Source organism: Canis lupus, chromosome 30, assembly GCF_003254725.2.
Source record: "Canis lupus dingo isolate Sandy chromosome 30, ASM325472v2, whole genome shotgun sequence".
Classification (NCBI taxonomy): Eukaryota; Metazoa; Chordata; class Mammalia; order Carnivora; family Canidae; genus Canis; species Canis lupus.
The window spans coordinates 34,810,816-34,830,693 of NC_064272.1; the positions used below are offsets into that span (position 1 = coordinate 34,810,816).

The 19,878-nt window shown below is 41.0% G+C and overlaps 2 protein-coding genes and 1 long non-coding RNA gene across 9 annotated transcripts in view; 1 reads left to right on the forward strand and 2 right to left on the reverse strand.

Moving 5' to 3' along the window:
* Positions 1-4,015: 4,015 nt before the first annotated feature.
* On the reverse strand, positions 4,016-13,779 carry THAP10 (THAP domain containing 10). 3 transcript variants are annotated; one of them, XM_049104439.1, is made up of 4 exons: positions 13,320-13,779; positions 13,229-13,278; positions 5,421-5,509; positions 4,016-5,311 (listed from the first exon to the last, which is right to left on the reverse strand). In XM_049104439.1, the coding sequence occupies exons 1-4, from the start codon at positions 13,731-13,733 to the stop codon at positions 5,115-5,117; spliced, it is 750 nt and encodes a 249-aa protein (XP_048960396.1). In that variant the 5' UTR covers positions 13,734-13,779; the 3' UTR covers positions 4,016-5,114. The 3 variants fall into 3 exon arrangements, with proteins under 3 accessions (XP_048960396.1, XP_048960397.1, XP_025328087.1); XM_049104440.1 differs by lacking the exon at positions 13,229-13,278 and having other exon boundaries at positions 13,279-13,779; XM_025472302.3 differs by lacking the exon at positions 13,229-13,278 and having other exon boundaries at positions 5,421-5,568; positions 13,320-13,775.
* On the reverse strand, positions 5,728-12,952 carry LOC125754085 (uncharacterized). 2 transcript variants are annotated; one of them, XR_007407463.1, is made up of 3 exons: positions 12,847-12,952; positions 12,656-12,705; positions 5,728-12,555 (listed from the first exon to the last, which is right to left on the reverse strand). It is a non-coding gene; the product is annotated as an uncharacterized LOC125754085 (long non-coding RNA). The 2 variants fall into 2 exon arrangements; XR_007407462.1 differs by lacking the exon at positions 12,656-12,705 and having other exon boundaries at positions 12,847-12,940.
* Positions 13,780-13,967: 188 nt separating the features above from the next.
* Positions 13,968-19,878, forward strand: part of LRRC49 (leucine rich repeat containing 49) — a 158,834-nt gene continuing 152,923 nt past the window's right edge. For 2 of the 4 annotated variants that reach the window (XM_025472296.3, XM_049104438.1), the window contains exons 1-3: positions 13,970-14,377; positions 15,177-15,233; positions 17,903-17,990. In XM_025472296.3, coding sequence (XP_025328081.1) covers positions 14,330-14,377; positions 15,177-15,233; positions 17,903-17,990 — 193 coding nt within the window. In that variant the 5' untranslated portion in view covers positions 13,970-14,329. Of the gene's footprint in view, positions 14,378-15,176; positions 15,234-17,902; positions 17,991-19,878 lie in introns of all 4 variants that reach the window. The other 2 variants (XM_049104437.1, XM_025472298.3) reach the window with 2 other exon arrangements.

Here is a 19,878-nt window from a genome sequence, read left to right on the forward strand (position 1 = left end):
AACAGCTGGTTATTCTAAACCTTTGTCTTTCTATGTTGTAAATTATATTGATTTTTTATAAATATTTTATTTATTTATTTGAGAGAGAGTGTGGGAGAGAGCATGAGCTGGGGGAGGGGCAGAGGGTGAGGAAGCAGGTTCTCTGCTGAGCAGGGAGCCTGATGCATGACTTAATCCTGGGGCTCCAGGATCATGACCTGAGCCAAAGGCAGACATTTAACCAACTGATCCACTCAGGTATCCCATATTTGATTTTTTATTTCACTTTGCTAGTACAGAGAAATACAGTTGGTTTGTATACATGGTTTTACTAAACTCACTTATTAATTCTATTAGCTTTTATGTAGATCCCATTGGCATTTCTATGTATATGATCTATATTGAGACAATTTTTAAAAAAGATTTTATTTATTCATGAGACAGAGAGAGAGAAGCAGAGACACACAGGCAGGGAGAGAAGCAGGCTCCCTGCAGGGAGCCCAACGTAGGACTCAATCCCAGGACTCTAGGATCACACACTCCCTGGGCCCAAGGCAGACACTTAACCGCTGAGCCACCCAGGCATCCCAATATAAACAATTTTATATCTTTTTAAACTTCTATGCATTTTTTTCCTTTATTGCAATAATTAGGATATTCAGTACAATGTTGACTAGGAATACTAAAGAATGGATGTCCCTGCCATGTTCCTGATACTTGTTCCTGATAAAACTTTCAGCCCTTGAACATTAAGTATGATATTGATATATACATCCTGGCTGCCATTTATCAGACTGACAAATTTCCCTTCTATTCCTAGTTTGCGGAGAGTTTTTAATCATAAATAGATTTTGATTTTTGTCAAATGCTCTTTCTAAATCTGAGATGATCATGTGATTTTTCTTTTAGTCTCTTAATTTGGTGATTGCATCAGTTGATTTTTTTTTTTTTTTTTGCATCGGTTGATTTTTGAATGTGAGGCTAACCTTGCAGTGTTGAGCTAAATTATACTTGGACATGATGTACTATTTTTATAATATACTGCAGGATAGGTTTGCTAATAGGGATATTTGCATCTACATTCACATTAGGATATTGCTTTATAATTTCTTATAATGTCTTTACGTACTTTTGGTAAAAGGATAATGTTGAACTCATTAAGTCTAGAGAAGTATTCCCTAATTCTTTTCTCTTGAAAGGGTTTATGTAACATTTGCATTTTTTCCTTATGTATTTGATAGAAGTTATAAGTGAAGTCATCTGAGCATAAAATTTCTTGTGAAAGGATTATAATTCAATCCTTTGACAGATATAGAGCAATTTAGATTTTGTTTCATCTCTTGTGTTTTGATAGTTTGTCTCTTTCAACTCCAGAATTTCTATTTGGTTCTTTTTTATTGCTTTTCTTTTTTTTTTTTTTTTTTTATTGCTTTTCTCTTCTGAGATCCCCACTTCTTCGTTCTTCAATATTGCTATACCTCCGTGTTTGAACACGTTTGTAATAGCTCTTCTGAAGTTCTTGTCGGCTAAATAAAATCTTTTTATAAAGGTGGGGGCACGTAGGTGGCTCAGTCAGTTAAGGGTCTGCCTTCGGCTCAGGTCATGACCCCAGGGTCCTGGGATCAAGCCCCACGTTGGGCTCCTTGCTCAGTGGGGGTCTGCGTCTCCCACTCTCTCTGGGCTCTCTCTTAAGTACATAAATATTTTTTTAAAAATAAAAGCTTTTCTTTGCTAATTACAAGTTCTGGTCATCTGGGTGTTGCTTCCTTTTTGTCTTGATTATTGATCACACTTTCCAATTTCTCCACATGACTAGTAATTCTTAATATCGTACTGGGCATTTTAGATGATAAATTCTGTCATCTTATTCTCAAGCATGACGGATTTTGTTCTGACTGCCAGTTAACTGGGTAGGACTCAAACTCCAAACTCTGCTTCCTCTAGGACGATAAGCAGCTAAGCAGAGGTTTCCAACTGTTGCTTTCTGCTGGGACCCCTGAGGTCTCTCAAGGCAACAACACGTGTACTTCAGTGATCACTATAAGATTTGGGTGGTTTAGAAGCAGATTTGGGTCCTTCTCCCCTGTGGCTTCTACTTTTCCATGACTTGCCCCACTCCAGTAGCCCTTAATTTTCAACTCTTGATTCCTCAGGTGAGCAGGATGGCACCTTTCTGCTGGAGTGAGTGCATTCAGGTGAGAAGGCACACAAAAGACATCTCGCCCACCGTAGCTCACTTCTTTTAAGGCTGACTTGCTACTTCTATTTGCTTTTTTTAAAATTTTTATTTATTTATGATAGTCACACACACAGAGAGGCAGAGACACAGGCAGAGGGAGAAGCAGGCTCCATGAATCGGGAGCCCGACGTGGGATTCGATCCCGGGTCTCCAGGATCGCACCCTGGGCCAAAGGCAGGCGCCAAAACGCTGCGCCACCCAGGGATCCCTTCTATTTGCTTTTGATGCTCTCCTGGTCTGTCAGTTATTGGTTTTCTATAAATGTTATGCAGGAAGGCTAATCTGATACAAGCTTCCTTGCCACTAACAGAATAATAAATGCTCTATTTGTTTCCATGGGGAAATTTGGGGAGATTTAAAAGAAAATGACATCATCACTACCATAATTTCTCCAGAATTCCCAGAGGAATATTTTTGACCAAACAAGCTTTATATTCACATACACTTGACATAGTTCTCTTCTCTTGCCTCAAGTCCAGTGATTTTATGTGTGAATCCCATTATGTTTTTTCAGTATAAGACATAAATACTGGCAGGTAAGCCAGCCATAAAACACATTTAAAATAGAATTTAAGCCTAGAACAAGATAAAAATTCTTGATAGTGACAGCAAATGCCTTACATGGTCTGGTCCTGTATACCACTCCAATCTCACCTAGTTCATTATCTCCAGCCACCTGAGCCTCGTTGTTCCTCAAATACCAGAGCGCCTGCTATTTCTATTACGTGGAATGCTGCTCTTTCTGATCATCTAGGTCTCTGGTCAATTATTGTATCTTCAGAGAGGGTTTTCCTGATTATCCTACCAAGAAGAGCCAACCCTCTTCCCAATCCCAATTATGTCCTAACATCTTACTCTGCCTTGTTTTCTTCATAGCACTAATCACTGTCTAAAATTATTCACTCATTTCCTTGTATATTGTCTGGCTCCCCTCCAAAGGTAACCACCAAGAGGGCAGGAGCTTTGTCTTGCTCACCAATGTATCCTTGGTGTCTAGAATAGTTATCTGGCACAGAGTAGGTTTAATAAACACTTATTAAATGAACAAATGAAAAATAATATGGTAGGTGTTGAGGTATATCGCATTTTTTTCCCATTAAACTCATGTGGCAACAAAAGAAATGAAGATAACTGAAAATATGCAAAAAGTAATCAGTATCATATAAACTATAAATCCCTCATATTTAACTTTTTAAAAAAGATTTATTTATTCATGAGAGACACAGAGAGAGAGAGAGAGAGGCAGAGACACAGGTAGAGGGAAAAGCAGGCTCCATCCAGGAAGCCTGATGTGGGACTCGATCCCAGGACTCCAGGATCACGCCCTGGGCTGAAGGCGGCGCTAAACCGCTGAGCCAGCCGGGCTGCCCCCTCATATTTAATTTTTTAAAAAACAGTATTTCATTTTACTTTAGGACAGTGAAACATTGTACTTTATAAAATTATGTGAGTCAACAAACCAAACAAATTCTCAATCGGTAAGAGGAAAAAAACCCTAACTGAATAGAAAGAAACAGAAAAAAGTAAGGAAGGAAAGAAGGGAAGAAGGGAAGGAAGAGAAGTTATGGCTGTCAAAGTTGTTTAACATATAGAAATGAAGTAAACTTATGGCAGTGAAATTTGGAGATAAAGGGCATATAACATTCATTATAACTTGAGTTAAGGCAATAGGCTGTTTAAGAACTCAAGAGACAATAGGTACTTACTGATAGTATTTAGCTTCAGAAGATTTATATACTTAAAAATACTGTTATGTGTTATGTGTTATGTGAACATAATCATTGTTCAGGCTCACACTTTTATTAATATTTTATTTTATTATTCTTTTTATTAAAATTACACTGTTCAAATTAAGTCACACATGAAATTAGGAAGAAAATCACTTTGGTATATTATTTAAACCTTCTAGAATAAAATGCATGCAAGTTCTTCCAATCATGCACAACTAACAAGATGAGGTACAAAATGGACATTTATTTTTATTCTCAATAGAAGATCAGAGTTATAATAAGTTTCTCAGAAACCATTGTAACAAATTACTTCATGGTACAGAGTTGCCATAGAAATTTTCCTGGTGAATGGCAGGTGGGACAGCTGTTTCACATGCTTATTTCCCAAATGTAGAATTCAACAGAAAGGTATTAATAGAGGAAAACTTAATTCTTGAAAAGGAATATGTTAGAAATATAATACTTTCTTTTTCCATGTCAATAATTTCAATCTAAATTAATCAAGCTAATTGGTTTGTTGTAATAGGAACCAATGCAAATAGATTTCATTAATAATGCAATCCAAGTACATGAAACTCTATCTCTATTTAAATTAATTCCCTTTGAAAATTTTCTGTAAGAGCCATAACTTCACCAGAAATGCTCACAAGGACCGATTCACAGATCCAACAGTATTACAAATGGACAAACTAATAAATATACAACATAAAAAAGTAATAATCAAGGATGAGTCTCCTGGCTCCCAAATCATTTAATAGTATCAGACTTGGCTGTGATTACTATTATCTTCAAATTATTTAGGATAGTGACATTCTAACTTGTGAATGTCAAATAAGTCCCATATGAATGCTGCTTCTGCATTAAGCTTAAATATTCAGTGCTTAATCTTGATCTGGAAATGCTGCTACCGTGGTTTTGTTTTATAACTCGATATCCACCAAACGGATAAAAAGAAAAAAGAAACGAGGTGAAAGTGGGAGGTGGGGAGGTTTGTGGGCAGGATAATCTTCATGATCTTGGCAGGTGGGCATATTTTTGCCTTAGAGCTAAACACATTTTGCTGATATTCAAGTATCCCAAAGTGAAAGATTTACAAGGGCAAAGAAATAATTATATGAGCGAAGATTTGAAAATCTATAGCACATCAAGTCATTTGAGTTGCATTTTTAGCAAGACTCTTCTTTCACTTGCACTGCTATGTAGGACAAATCGCTCTGCTCACTCTTGACATCCCAATCTGCATCTGGGTCTGAGTCACTGGAGTAGATGTCAAAGAGAGAGCTCCTCCTAGGCTGCAATCCGTCAGTCTGAGTAGTGGCATTACACAGTTGTGTTCCAAACACTTTCACTTTGGCCTGAATACCTGAAAGAGAAAAAACACAACTGCCTGTGAATTACATTTTGCTTGTCATTTATCTTTTATGTACAAAAGACAAATTCAATTATCAATCAGTTGAAGAGTCAAAACATACCAACATTCCGGTGAGGGGGCCTTTTCAGAGACAACTGTGTACTTTTATGCACTGGGCCTTCTTCACAGTGAGTAGGTACTGAAGTGACACTATAAGATAGATTATTAGCAGGGACTTGTGTTTGTTTAACTTCATTTTCACATGTAATCTAAAAATATAAACCAGAGGAGAACTATATTAAAGGCAAGCCTGACTAGTGCGGTTTTATCTTTCAAAAGTGAGTTGTAAAAGAGTATAAACAATAGTTTTCAAGGTCACATATTAGGAAGACTGGAGTTTGGACCCAGGCAAGCTGGCTCCAAAGTCCAAGTTCTTAAGAACACTGCCATGCTGTTTTTTTTTTTTTTTTACTATATGCAAATCACAAATTGCTAAGCATTCTGGTTAAAAGGAAATCTGTTATTATTTGCTTACAACTCATTATTTTCCCCTAAATCAATACTATTAGCATTAAGTTATTGGATATCATAGCAGTAGCATTATTCTAGAAAACCTAATATAGGCTACTAAGACCCAGCTTAAAGAAACTTTGTGAAAAACTTTTGTGAAGAGTCCCTTTGTAACAGGAATAATTATACCTAATCCTACTGAGGATTCGTGTTTATAAAATTATGACCTATTTCCACTGGCTGTAACTACTTCTAAGCCAAGCATTATGAAAGTCTAGAATAAGGACATATTTCTTTACAAAACAATTTATTCCTGAAAAAACAAATGGCATTTTAGAAATTGAATCAGGCTTTAAAAAATAACTTGTTTCCATTAGAACAAAGATACCTTTTATCACTAAGAAAAATTTGCATCATACAGAGAAGCAAAAATAAACTAAAATTTGCCCATAATCTCTTTATTCATAGCTAATAACCTTGTATTTTGGAACTTTTTTGGTCTTTTCTATGTGTTTTGTTTTTTTATTGGGATCATCTGTTGTATAGTTTTGTTTTTTCTCTAATATATCATGTTTTGGGGCACCTGGGTGGCTCAGTTGGTTAGGCACCTGCCTTCAGCTCAGGTCATGACCTGGCTTTCTGCTCAGCCTACTTCTCCCTCTCCTCCAGATCCCCCTGCTTGTGCTCTCTTTCTCTCCATCAAATAAATAAATAAAATCTTAAAAATATATGTTTCTATGCTATTCAATATTCTACATAATTTTTATCGCTGCTTACAATCTTTTGTACAGATATACTGTAACTGATTAAAACAATCTATATTGGAAATCTTTAGACATAAATCTTTTGTGCACATATCTGATTATTACTTCTTTTTTTTTTTTTTTTAAAGATTTATTTGAGAGAGCTAGATACAGCAAGCAAGCAAGTGAGCACTGAGTGAGGGGAGCAACAGAGGGAAAGGGATAAGCAGACTCTCCACTGAGCAGGGAGCCTGATGTGGGGCTTGATCCTAGGACCCTGGGGGTCATGACCTGAGCCAAAAGCAGACACTTACCCAACTGAGCTACCTGGGTACCTCAATTATTACTTTGTCACATTAACAGAATTTCCAAATTGTATTTATCAACTGGAACATAAGCCAAAATAAAATATTTGAAATGAGGCAGAGAGAGACAAAAGTTTGGAAAATATAGAAAAGGTGACAAGACAAAGTAGGGAAGATGAAAAAGTATTATATATGATATTAATTGTAGTACCAGAAGAAAAGAGAGAAAATGAGATAGAAGCACTATTTGAATAATATCTGAAAACTCACCAAAATGGATAGAAGACATTAAGATATGGTTTCACAAAAGCACTATTTGTATTTATCGAAGTAAAAACAAAGGAAGCCATACCTATGCACTTTACAGTAAAACAGAGAAAAAATTAGAAGCAGTCGCAGGAAAAAGGTAACATTTTCTTCAAAGGGGCAACCATAGGAGGATAATGCCAAAACTCTAAGGATACAGAAAGACTGAAAATAAAAGGATATAAAAAGATGTACTATGCCAACACTAACCTAAAGAAAGCTGATGTTGCTATGTTAGCACTACATAATACAAAAATTGTTAGAAGATCAAATATGTAAACTCAAAATCAGAGTGGTAGATTTTTAACATGCCTCTCCCAATATTACTCAATACAGTTAAGTAGACAAAATTCCATAAGGATAGAACATCTAAACATGATTTTTTTTTAAACATGATTAATAGACACATATGGATCACTGTACTCAACTGCAGAACATTCACCTCAAGTGCATATGAAATATTTACAAAAACTGACCTATGTTTTGCCTAATACAAATTTCAATACATTTCAAAGGATTAAATTCATATGCTGTATATTCTCTGGCTAAAGTGTAAATGACCTAGAAATCTACAACAAAAATAGAACTACAAAATGCCTGTAGGTTTGGTAATTTAAAAATCTACTTCTAAATAACCCAAGATAAAAGAAATTTACAGTGAAAATAAAAAGGTATTTTAAGCTAAATAATAATATTCTGTATCAAAAACTTGTGCAACAGTTGATGCCATGCTTACAAGGGAATTTATAGTCTTATATACATAGAAGAGTATAAAAAATAAGGCTTAATTTAGATTGAGATTATTAACATCACATAAAAAACTATTCCACAAAATATTTCTAATATATTCTCATTTCAGGAGTCAATTTTTACTCTATTAATACCACTCTAGGGAATTCTACAATTAGGAAATAAGCATGTGAAACTCAGATGCCCCTTTGACCATTTATATGAAAATTATGAGCCCCATGATCCAATCTAACTTGTTAAGAAGTTAAAAGAGAACAGTAAATAAAAATTTTAAAAATAGAGGATCCAAGAGTGAATTGTAAACTATGGACTTTGGATGATAGTGATATGTCAGTGTAGGTTCGTCAGTTCCTTTTTTTTTTTTTTTTTTTTTTTCCGTCAGTTCTAACAAATGTACCACTCTGGTGGGGATCATGATATTGGAGGTACCTATGTATGTGTGGGGGCAGTAGGAATATGGGAAATTTCTCTATAGTCACCTCAATTTTGCTGTGAACCTAAAACTAAACAAAATGAAGTCTTACAAAAATAATTTGAAAATACTGGAAAAGTAAAAAAAAAATTAAGCAGCTGGGCAAAAATGGAAGTATTTGGTAATTCAATGTTTTGTCTTCACATAAGTAGGTTATTTTTAAGATTTTTTTGCATGAATATGTACAGATATCTTTGAGTGAAGTTTTTACTTTTTAACAAGTTTAATGGAAAAACAGATATGAAAAGATCTCTATTAATCACTTACCTCAGTAATATATAAATCTAACCTATCAACTAAAAAATCAAAGTTGAAGAAATATGTACAGAGAAGGATGAATGATAGAAAATAATGGAAAAAAAATACCAGAGAGAAGACAACATGGCAGTTTATTCTTTGAAAAGACTAATAAAAATCGATAAACACCTAGTGAAGCAGATCCAAAACATAATAGAATGTTTTAAACATTAAACAGAAAGATACTGGTAAGTTGGTCTACATTTTTTTTTTTTTAAACAGGGATGGGCTTTTTTAAGATTTATTTATTCATTCAGAGAGAGTGAGAGAGAGGCAGAGACACAGGCAGAGGGAGAAGCAGGCTCCATGCAGGGAGCCCGATGTGGGACTTGATCCCAGGCCTCCAGGATCACTCCCCGGGCTGCAGGTGGCACTAAACCGCTGCGCCACCGGGGCTGCGCTAAGTTGGTCTACATTAAAATTAAGAATTTCAGTACATCAAAAGACACTATTAAGAGTGAAGAGGCAAGCCACACTGGGAGAAGAGATTTGAAACATATTTAACTGACTAATTTATTAAGAGCCCCAAATCGACAAGAGTAAGGTAATCTACTATAAGAAAGGGCATATCACCAAAGAGGCTATCCACATGTTCAATTAACATTTGAAAAAGTGTTCCCTTACTAATTTCATTTACAAAATGGGAAATGCAAAGTAAACCACCAGTACACCTTGCAGAAGGACTCGAATGTGAAAGTCTGAAAAACCAAGTGAAGGCAAGAATGAGGAAAAATGTAAACTCTCATATGCTGCTGATAAAGTGTGGATTGGTACCACTATTTTAAAAAAATACTTGGGAGTAATTTATTGAAGTTCAACATAATACTATGTCCCAGCAACTCTAAGTATATACATCAGAAATGTGTGCACATATAAAAAAAAGTGCACATGTTCAAAAATGCTCATAGCAGCATTACTTATAGTTGCCCCCAAATGGTTACAACCCAAGTGTCCAAGTAGAGTAGAACAGATAAAAAATTTTTTTGGCATATTCATACAATGGACTGCTATATAATAATGAAAACAAATTACTGTTATATGCAACAATAGGGATGAATTCACACATATAATGTTGATCAAAGAAGCCAGATGCAAGAATGCCTACATAAGGATTCCAATTTATGAAGCTACAAAAAAAAAAAAAAAAAAAAGGCAAACTTGGTTTCTTTGAGGAGGAGAGAAGGCTGCACCTCAGGTGATATAGGGGCCTTTGGGTTGCTAGCAATGATCTATTTCTTTGAGTTATCTTAGTGGTTATACTTGTTCAGTCTGTGACAATGACAATATTTGTGCGCTTTCCTGCATATTTGTTACACTTCAGTTAAACAGCTTAAAAAATACATTTGGATTAAAAAAACAAGAATGCAAAATTAACACTTATGGAAAATAATAATCATAGTCTCATGAAGCAAAATATTGATAGTGTACAGTGCTCCTGAGAGCCCCCTTTCTCCTCAGAGTCCCTAATCTTTTCTCAAGCTCCATACAGATACAGAACATTCAGTTATATTTATCTACATATAGCATCAAATACCCAAAACAATACAATAACAGCTCCTCAATAACCTGGAAATTTGATTTTTAGTCAGCTGGTCCTGGAATTGGAAAAAGAGTGAATGGGGGAAGGAACCAGAGGTGGTGCAAACAAACTGTCTTAGCAATGTTACTAGGGTTCTCAATTCAGACCTGGCTAAAAGTGTACTGCTATCAACTCTAAACTCTTTTTAACCTTGCATATTTTTAAAGTAACTAGTAATAAAACTAACACGGTTTCCTAATAACTCTATCGTAATATGGATTATTAGAAATGATGGCTGGATATACACGCTAATTGGAAAACAGGTTTGGTGTGTACTCTGGATTTCCTCAACGCTAGCCTTTGCTACAAAATCTTTGTTTCACTAGCGTGGCTTTTCTTCTCCCAAGTTTTGGTTAGGTGGTATAATGTTGAGGAAGAGAAGCAGTGTAAGGGTGTGCATGGCATGTTTAATGTTCCTATCTTTTACTACATGTTTGCATCATGTATTTATAGATGTACCTATATGTGCTTAGGTAAGGGCTGGGTAAGCAGTGATAGTGGATAAAGTAAGATAAGAGGCAGATGTCTTGACTGGTTACAGCTTGGTGAGAAGGGTAACTGGCAGAGAACTGAAGACTATTACAGTGCAATAAAGTGTTCTTCAAATCACATAATCACTCCACAAATATTTAACGAATTCCTAAAGTTTGCAAAATATTGTCTAGATACTGCCAATACAATAATGAACATGTCAGACAGGATCCCTGCTCTCATGGAGCTTACATTCTAATGTGAAGACAAACATTAAGCAAACTACACAATTATTTCATGACAACTGTGCTGTTATTGAAGTATATGTGCTATCGAAGCATATGAAAAATATGAAGAATGGAAGTATTTATTTAGGGGATCAAAGGGGAAGGATGTTTGAATCGATTTTTAAATAATAAGACTTAATTGATGATGATAGGGTACGGGAGGGGCATAATTCCAGGGTATTACATGAAACAAATGAAGTGAAGGCTTGTTGGTAGGAAGGAATACAGCATGTTCAAAAGCCACAAAGATCAGCATGACTGGGGTATGCCGAGCAACAAGGACAGCGGCCTTGGATAGGACTGGTATGGTAGGCAGGACAGAAAGCACCCAAGGACTTGCAGACTGTGTTAATAATTTTGCTCTTTATTCTAGTAACTTCAGGATGCCTTAGAACAGTCTTAAAACACCTACTCCATCCAATGTAGGAAGCAGGCTGGTATTGCAGAAAACGTTTTGGTCTGGCAATTGGACCTAGAGCAAATATTACAGGCTCGTGAAGGAAATTATTACTCTCTTGGATTGGCATCCGTGTCTATACAGTGAGTTTCGACTAGATGAGCCCTTAGTTTCCCTTCAGCTCTAAAATTCTACCAATGCATCTGAATATTTAAAGCAGTTACAGATCACTTGACTTCTTGGTGAACTCATCTCTAGGAATGAACATACTTTAGATCCAATTAAGAGTCATAATTTAATCGAGGTATTGGTGATAAGGCTGAAGTCTGATTATCTCAAAGAAGGCTGGGAAGTCTTAAGATGGGAAGTGGGGAAGAAGAGAACAGTGACCAGATGCAAAGTCTAGTCAATGGATTAGTAAAGTAGAAGAGGGCAAGGTGAGAAAATTCAGCTCACTGAGACGATTTAACTTAGAGAAAGCTAGTCAAGAGAAAGTTTAGGAGTGGGAAGGAACCGTTATCAGCAAGCTCCATCTTCATCAGGAGCTGGGCATCCTCCTTCCCTCACCATTTCCGCGTAGGTAACGTATTATGCACAAACAGTTCCATCCAAGTACACCTTTCCCTGAGATTTGCTCAAATGGAACCCTTTCTATTTAAAAAGTCTGCAGCAGGGGCACCTGGGTGGCTCAGGTCGTGATCCCAGGGTCCTGGAATCGAGTCCTGCGTAGGGCTCCCTGTAGGGAGCCTACTTCTCCCTCTGCCTCTGTCTCTCCCTCCCTCTCTGTCTCTCATGAATAAATAGATAAAATTGTAAAAAAAAAAAAAAAAAAAAAAAAAAAAAAAAGTCTGCAGCAGACTGTGAAAGCGACTCTATAACCTAAAGGAGAGTGTGTGTTTGCCTGAGTTTGGGGGAGAAGGAGGTACAAGAAGTCTAATTCCACCGTGTTCTTGCTAAGTAGGGCCTGGGGATCCCCGCTACAGCACCCGCCTAGTCTCACGATGGGAGCAGAACGCTTGGAGGTAGGATGACCTTCCCCAGGTGACACGAGTGGCAGAGCCGAAACACAGTGTGGGGGGGCCCCTCACCTGTGCCGGCGCAGCCCTCCTCCGGGCCTGGGCACTGTGGGGTCCCCTCACCTGTGCGGGCGCAGCCCTCCTCCGGGCCTGGGCACCGCGGGCTCCCTCACCTGTGCGGGCGCAGCCCTCCTTCGGCCCCGGGCACCGCGGGCTCCCTCACCTGTGCGGGTGCAGCCCTCCTCCGGGCCTGGGCACCGCGGGCTCCCTCACCTGTGCGGGCGCGGCCCTCCTCCGGGCCTGGGCACCCTCACCTGTGCGGGCGCAGCCCTTCTTCGGCCCCGGGCACCGCGGGCTCCCTCACCTGTGCGGGCGCAGCCCTCCTCCAGCCCCGGGCACCGCGGGCTCCCTCACCTGTGCGGGTGCAGCCCTCCTCCGGGCCTGGGCACCGCGGGCTCCCTCACCTGTGCGGGCGCAGCCCTCCTCCGGGCCCGGGCACCGCGGGCTCCCTCACCTGTGCAGGTGCAGCCCTCCTCCGGCCCCGGGCACCGCGGACTCCCTCACCTGTGCGGGCGCGGCCCTCCTCCGGCCCCGGGGCCCCTCACCTGTGCGGGCGCGGCCCTCCTCCGGCCCCGGGCACCGCGGACTCCCTCACCTGTGCGGGCGCGGCCCTCCTCCGGCCCCGGGCACCGCGGACTCCCTCACCTGTGCGGGCGCGGCCCTCCTCCGGCCCCGGGCACCGCGGACTCCCTCACCTGTGCGGGCGCGGCCCTCCTCCGGCCCCGGGGCCCCTCACCTGTGCGGGCGCAGCCCTCCTCCGGGCCTGGGAACCGTGGGGTCCCTCACCTGTGCGGGCGCGGCCCTCGTCCGGCCCCGGGGCCCCTCACCTGTGCGGGCGCAGCCCTCCTCCGGGCCCCGGGCGGCGCGCAGCGGGCTGGGCTCGGGGGCGGGGCGGGCTGGGCCGCGGGGTCCTCCGGGGGCCCCGCCCCCCCTCGGCCGCCGTCGCCCCGGGGCGCTGGGGCGGTCCCCCGGTGCAGGGTGGGCACGGCGCCCGCTACGAGCCTCAGGCGCTGGGAGAAGCGCAGGTTCTTCTGGAGGACCGAGGACACGTCAAAGCAGGCGGGGGCGAAGTGGTCGGAGCAGATGACCGAGCGGTCGTTGCCCCCGTACCAGTCGGCGCGGCGGCCCCGCACGAAGCGGTCCCACAGCAGCCGCACCGCCCGGTCCTTGGGGAAGCGGAACAGCGACTTCCCGCACTTGGTGGTGTTGCCGCAGTGGGCGGCCACGCAGCGGGCGGGCATGGCGGCGCCCCCGGCCCCCGCGTCCCCGCCGCCCCCGGCCCCCGCGTCCCCGCCGCCCCCGGCCCCCGCGTCCCCGCGTCCCCGCCTCCAGCTCCCGCCACCGGAAGTGCCGAGTCCGAGCCCCGCGGGCACCGCCCCCCGCGCGCCCGCGCTCCCCGAGCCCCGGCGGCGGCGGCGCGCACAGGGATCCAAATTTCGCGCGGGCGGAGCCGAGGCGGGCCGTAAAGGGGAACGGACCGGAAGTGGCGGTTGTCACGGCTACGGACGTGGCCGGCCTCTTCCCCCCATCCCGCCTGCTCCTCCCAGCACTCCCGCTCCGGTTTGTACGAGGCCAGCAAAAGGAGGACGAGGAAGCGCGGCCGCACGGGACACCCCGCGCGCCCCCCCCCTTGCCGGGCGGACAGCACCGGAGGCTCCAGCGAGGAGGAGCGAGGAGCCTCGGGCGCGGCGATTCGGGGAGAGGACCACACCGGAAGTGGCCGTCTCCATGGTAACCCCTGCGCGGTTGCCTGGGAGATGACCCCGGCCGGGGTCGGAGTCTCCGCGGTGTCGCGGCTGGGAGGGCGCATCTAACACATCCCGGGCTGTCTCCTGCCATGATTCCCGGCAAGTACCGCTCTGTCTCTGGCCGGGCTGCGAACAACGTAGGTTGAGCGTCCCGCTTTCCCGCTTTCCCTCCCCCATCCCCCCCCCCCCCCCCCGTGTGGTCCTTTCCGAGGGGCGTCTTTGTCCTAGTGATGGGCTGCGTTCCGGGGACCAGGGCCGCTGGGGCTCCGCTCCCGCTATTGTCTGGCCGAGGCTGGACCAAGGCCCTGGGGGGGGGGGGAGCATGTCGTGTCGTGTGATGGGCACTCGAAGCCTCCTCCAGGGCCCTGGCTTCCCAGAAGGTGGAGCTGATGGTCTGCGAAAGGCTGAGAGGTTCATCTCAGTTCTTGTAAGAGGACAATCTCCCACCCCACCCCACCCCCCCTTTATTTATTTATTTTTTATTTTTTATTTATTTATTTTTTATTTATTTATTTATTTATTTATTTTTTAATTAAGAAAAAACAATGTATTATTAATAGGCACTCCACCTCCTTCACCTGTGCCGTTGAGATACTTAGGTAGCCCTGCGATGGGCAAGTGTCAACGACCCCCAGGTGCCAAGGTCGAGGGTTAAGTCGCTCGCAGACATGTTTGGAAGATAAATCCCAGCAAAACCTTTTAGATTTCCTCGTCGTGGTTTCGTTGTTTTCATCCGATCCTCAGAACAAGCTCCTTTACCACCAACACAGAGCAAGCCTTCTTCTGTGTGTTGGAAGCGTTTGTTGCATCCTCGTTGGTACTGGTTTGGGGGGGGGGGGATGTGTGTGTAAGTCAAGAGCATGTTTTATACTTTGATTTTTTTTTCTTTTCTTTTTCTTTTTCTTTTCTTTTTTTTTTTTTTTTTTTACATTGCAGGTGAACTGTGGGCTCCACCTGGTTATTCAGACATCATCGCTTCCTGAGAAAAGCAAAGTAAGATACGAGCAGATTCGCATTTAAATCTAAGATCTGTCATTTTATGAGCTACACAAATAGCGTGATGTAAAGAGTAGAGCTAGAACAAATCTTTATTTTCTTTTTTTTTATGAATTTATTTTTTATTGGCGTTCAGTTTGCCAACATATAGAATAACAACCCAGTGCTCATCCTGTCAAGTGCCCTCCTCAGAGCCTGCCACCCAGTCACCCCCACCCCCTGCCCACCTCCCTTTACACCACCCCTAGTTCGTTTCCCAGAGTTAGGAGTCTTCCGTGTTCTGTCTCCCTTTCTGATATTTCCCACTCATTTTTTCTCCTTTCCCCTTTATTCCCTTTCACTATTTTTTATTTTTATTTTTTTAAGTTTTTAAATTTATTTATGATAGTCACAGAGAGAGAGAGGCAGAGACACAGGCAGAGGGAGAAGCAGGCTCCATGCACCGGGAGCCCGATGTGGGACCGGATCCCGGGTCTCCAGGATCGCGCCCTGGGCCAAAGGCAGGCGCCAAACTGTTGCGCCACCCAGGGATCCCCTATTTTTTATATTCCCAAAATGAATGAGACCATATAATGTTTGTTCTTCTCCAGTTGACTTATTTCACTCAGCATAATACCCTCCAGGTCCATCCACGTTGAAGCAAATGGTGGGTATTTGTTGTTTCTAATGGAAATCTTTATTTTCTGACCGCATAAAGTGTAAAAGGCGCTTTTAGAAACTCATTCTTATGTCACCAGTTACGAGAGCTGAGGTTTTTTTTAAATTTTAATTAATTTATTTATTTTTCCATTTAAGCATTTCTTAAGTTAGAATTTTTTTTTTAAGATTTTACTTATTTATTCATGACAGACAGAGAGAGAGAGAGGCAGGGACACAGGCTGAGGGAGAAGCAGGCTCCATGCAGGGAGCCCGACGTGGGACTCCATCCTGGGTCACCAGGATCACACCCTGGGCTGAAGGTGGCGCTAAACAGCTGTGCCACTAGGGCTTCCCTAGAATTCTTTTTGAAATTGATGACACATCATTGTGGAATTAGGAAAGTTTTTTCTTTCTTAGTAGTGGGTGAAATGATGGTATGACTTCCTACTGATGGCATCTTATAATAGATTAAATGTGGTAATTTGGGGGGATGCATCTACACACTCCATTTAAAATCGGGAGAAAATAATAGATTAGCAGTGAAAGTATATTGGGCTCAATGCTATTTAGAAGTGAAGCTATGAACATAAAATTATTCTTTCCCAAATTTGCACACAGTATCCCCTGGCGTTTCCATTATTTCTAGCGTTAGATTTGACTTTTGAGATACACGTGTTTTCCTTTCCCTCCTGTCTCAACATCAGCATTCAGACATACTCATCGACCTCTCACAGAACTGTCTGAAGACACAAAACAATTTTACCCACTCCAACCATAACAGTTCAGTTTTTTCCCTAAAAGATTGTTCAGTAGATGTCACTGGGGGAACTCTGAAGTGAAGGACAGAGTTTATCATCAACAGCATGAGGAGGGTAAGGAGGGGCATGAGGAGGACTGATGGAAGGACACCATTAATCAAGGAGGCAGCAGTTGATTACATTATGTATGAAAATAAACTCTTGAAAAATAGACCATTTGATCATCTTGAGTAGGTGGCAATTAGCTAGATTAATTGAAAATATTCTTTATTATAATTGGACATGGATCCCCTCTAGAGCTTTGCTAATTGATTTCACTGGAGAAATCCTGTTTTATCATTATAATGTATTTCTAGGGATTATATACCTTGTCCAAATTCTTTTCAAACCATTTGCTTTCTCTAGCGTGGACATACATTCTGAGAAAATACCATTAGCTCATATAACTCATAAAGGTATAATGCAAATGCAGCTATAATGTTTATAGTATGGAGGAATCAGAAGCCTCACAACTCTTTTAAGATAAGTATTTAGGGTTTTTTTAGTGGCTAATCATGAGTGCCTGTTTTGGTTCTGTTTTTCTCAATCCTCCTATCAAGTAATTTAAAATCAATTTACAGAAAAACCCTTCTTAGAAGGTTTAGATATACAATTTTATTATAATTGGACTCTTAAATTCTGATGACAAAAAACAGTGATTTTTCTTCAATGGAATTTACTTTTTGTATGGTTTTTGCTTTTGTTTTCTAGAAAATGGTTCTTTTAATCATGTATTTGTGGTGGGGTTGTGGAGGAATTGTAAGTGGTTTGAAGTGTGGTTTCATCTGACCTCATGAAATTGATTCGGTGTGTGTGTGTGTGTGTGTGTGTGTGTGAAAAACTCATGACATAAAATTTGCCATTTTAGCCATTTTATGTTGTACGAATTAGTGGTATTAAATACACTCACAAGAGTGTACAGCCATCATCTCTATGCAGTTCCAGAACTTTGTGTCCCTCAAAAGGAGTCCCTGTACACATTAAAGAATCACTCCCCATTCCCTCTTCCCACCTTCTTTGAAATTCACAAATCTGTTCTCTGTCTCTGTAGATTTTTTTTATTATCAGTATTTCATAGAATCATACACAATGTGCCATTTTGTGTCTGGCTTCTTTCACTCAGCATGTTTTAAAGGTTCATTTCTTTTGTGGCTTGTGTCAGTATTGTACATAATTTTATAATTGTCTTCATTATTTGCTGTTAAATTTTTCCCCACATATGTTTTTTAGGTTGAATTCAAGCTAAATAAAGAAACGCCATCATTCTCTGGTCGACTCTTACAACATGATCTTGAAAGAAACTACTCAAGTAGGCAAGGTATTGTCAGCAAGTGGAGATCAGACTTATCTTCTTTCAGTAATATTGTTTAATAAGCTCAACTACCTAAATCCAAATAGACCTGAACTAAAAATGAGATGGTTCTTTATCCAATGGTTCATTAGTCAAATTGGTTTGATATTTATTTGGATCAGAATTGATTTTATATGTACAGCATAGTAGATTATTTCCAATACAGAAAAAGCAGTTGTACTGTAGTTTGAGGGTGGGCTATGTACAACAGAAAGGGAAAGAATCTTCCAAATACTGTCTTAGAACTAGGAAAAGTAGCTAATTAATGAGGGTAAGCCTATGGGAACATATATGTCTAGGAAATAAGGAAACCATGGAAAGAGTGAAAGTCAGGGGTAGAAAAGAAAATCTCTTTTCCTAACTAGTGCATATAACTATATTGTTTTATATCAAAGGCCTTATACTTTGGTGTGCATCACCTGAGATTTTGTTAGAAAGGCAGGTTCTTAGTATTCCCCTTCCTTTTTCTTCTTTCCCTTTTTGATTTTGTAGCTCTTTAGTGGTATTTGGAAATGTGCATTTTAATGCCTTGAGTGATTCTGATGGATGTGGTTTGTGGACCACCTTTTGAAAAACAATGCCTTATATTATCTGGTTGTATTTCTGAAATGTATTTTTCAGTTCAAGGAGAAATTTCCTTTAGCATATCTGAGTTGTCAGTTGGTTGCGAACAACTGCTAGCCATTTGTAATGAGCTAGTGTTAAAAGCACTACAGAATCCTTTTATACTGTACCATCCCTATCTCCTAGGAGTTTGTATGAGAGGGTTGATCTATATAGGTGTGCCCGGATTGTTCATCTCATTACTGCATGAGCATGTGGGCATCTGGAATATTTGGCTAGTTTTTTTGTTTGTTTTGTTACTGCTGGACTTTCCTCTTGGGCCCATCAAATCTGACATGACTTTTCTCTTTCTTATATCCTTCAGTCTCGTCTTAGCCAATTGCCAGATATGGCATCAACCTACCTGCAGTTCCACACTGCAGGAAGCATCTGCTTTGCTCTCTTTGGTTTAGTTCAGTAGATATTTATTGAGTGTGTACTATATGCTAGACACTGTATTAGGAACAGAGTTATAGATATGAACCTGAAAATTCTCAAGTAGGACTTTTTATGTTTGCACTGAAAATTTCCTTCACTTAAAAAAAAATATTCATTGGCAGAGAGAGAGCATAATCAGAGCAAGCAGCAGGCAAAGGGAGAGGGAGAAGCAGGCTCCCTGAGGAGCAGGGAGCATGATATGGGGCTTGATCCCAGGACCCTGGGATCACGACCCGAGCCATAGGCAGGCGCTCAACCAACTGAGCCACCCAGGCATCCCCTCCTTCACATTTTTAATAATAATATCTTGTATTTTGTTTTCTAAGTCATGAGTCAAATTTATATATTTTATGCTATTCTCAAGTTAGAAGAGGAAGTTCTTATACAGATTTCTGGATGACTGGCCAAGGATATTTTTTTAAGTGGTAAGGTATTAGTAGATAGACCATTTGGCGTGTAGTTGGAGTTTTTGTGACTTCTGTACTCATCATTCTATGTGCAAAGGCATAAACCTTTGTAGAAATTATGAGTAGAACTTTATCAGGAAAGTTTGGGAATCTTTATCTAATAAACTGCATTCTGATACCCAATTATTCTAATTAATTTCACCCCATTTCCCATTTTTTCAAAATTAATTAAACGTATACAATAGCTCATCAGCATAAATTAATCAATGGTACTGTCAGTCTAAAGGAAAGAAGCTCTGTTTTAGTCTGATAAGTCTAAAACTTGGCATGTAATTTCTTTTGGACTTCTTAGAATATTATTAACAGTTAATCCCTACCTATATCCTTGAGATTTTGTAAGAGTCAGA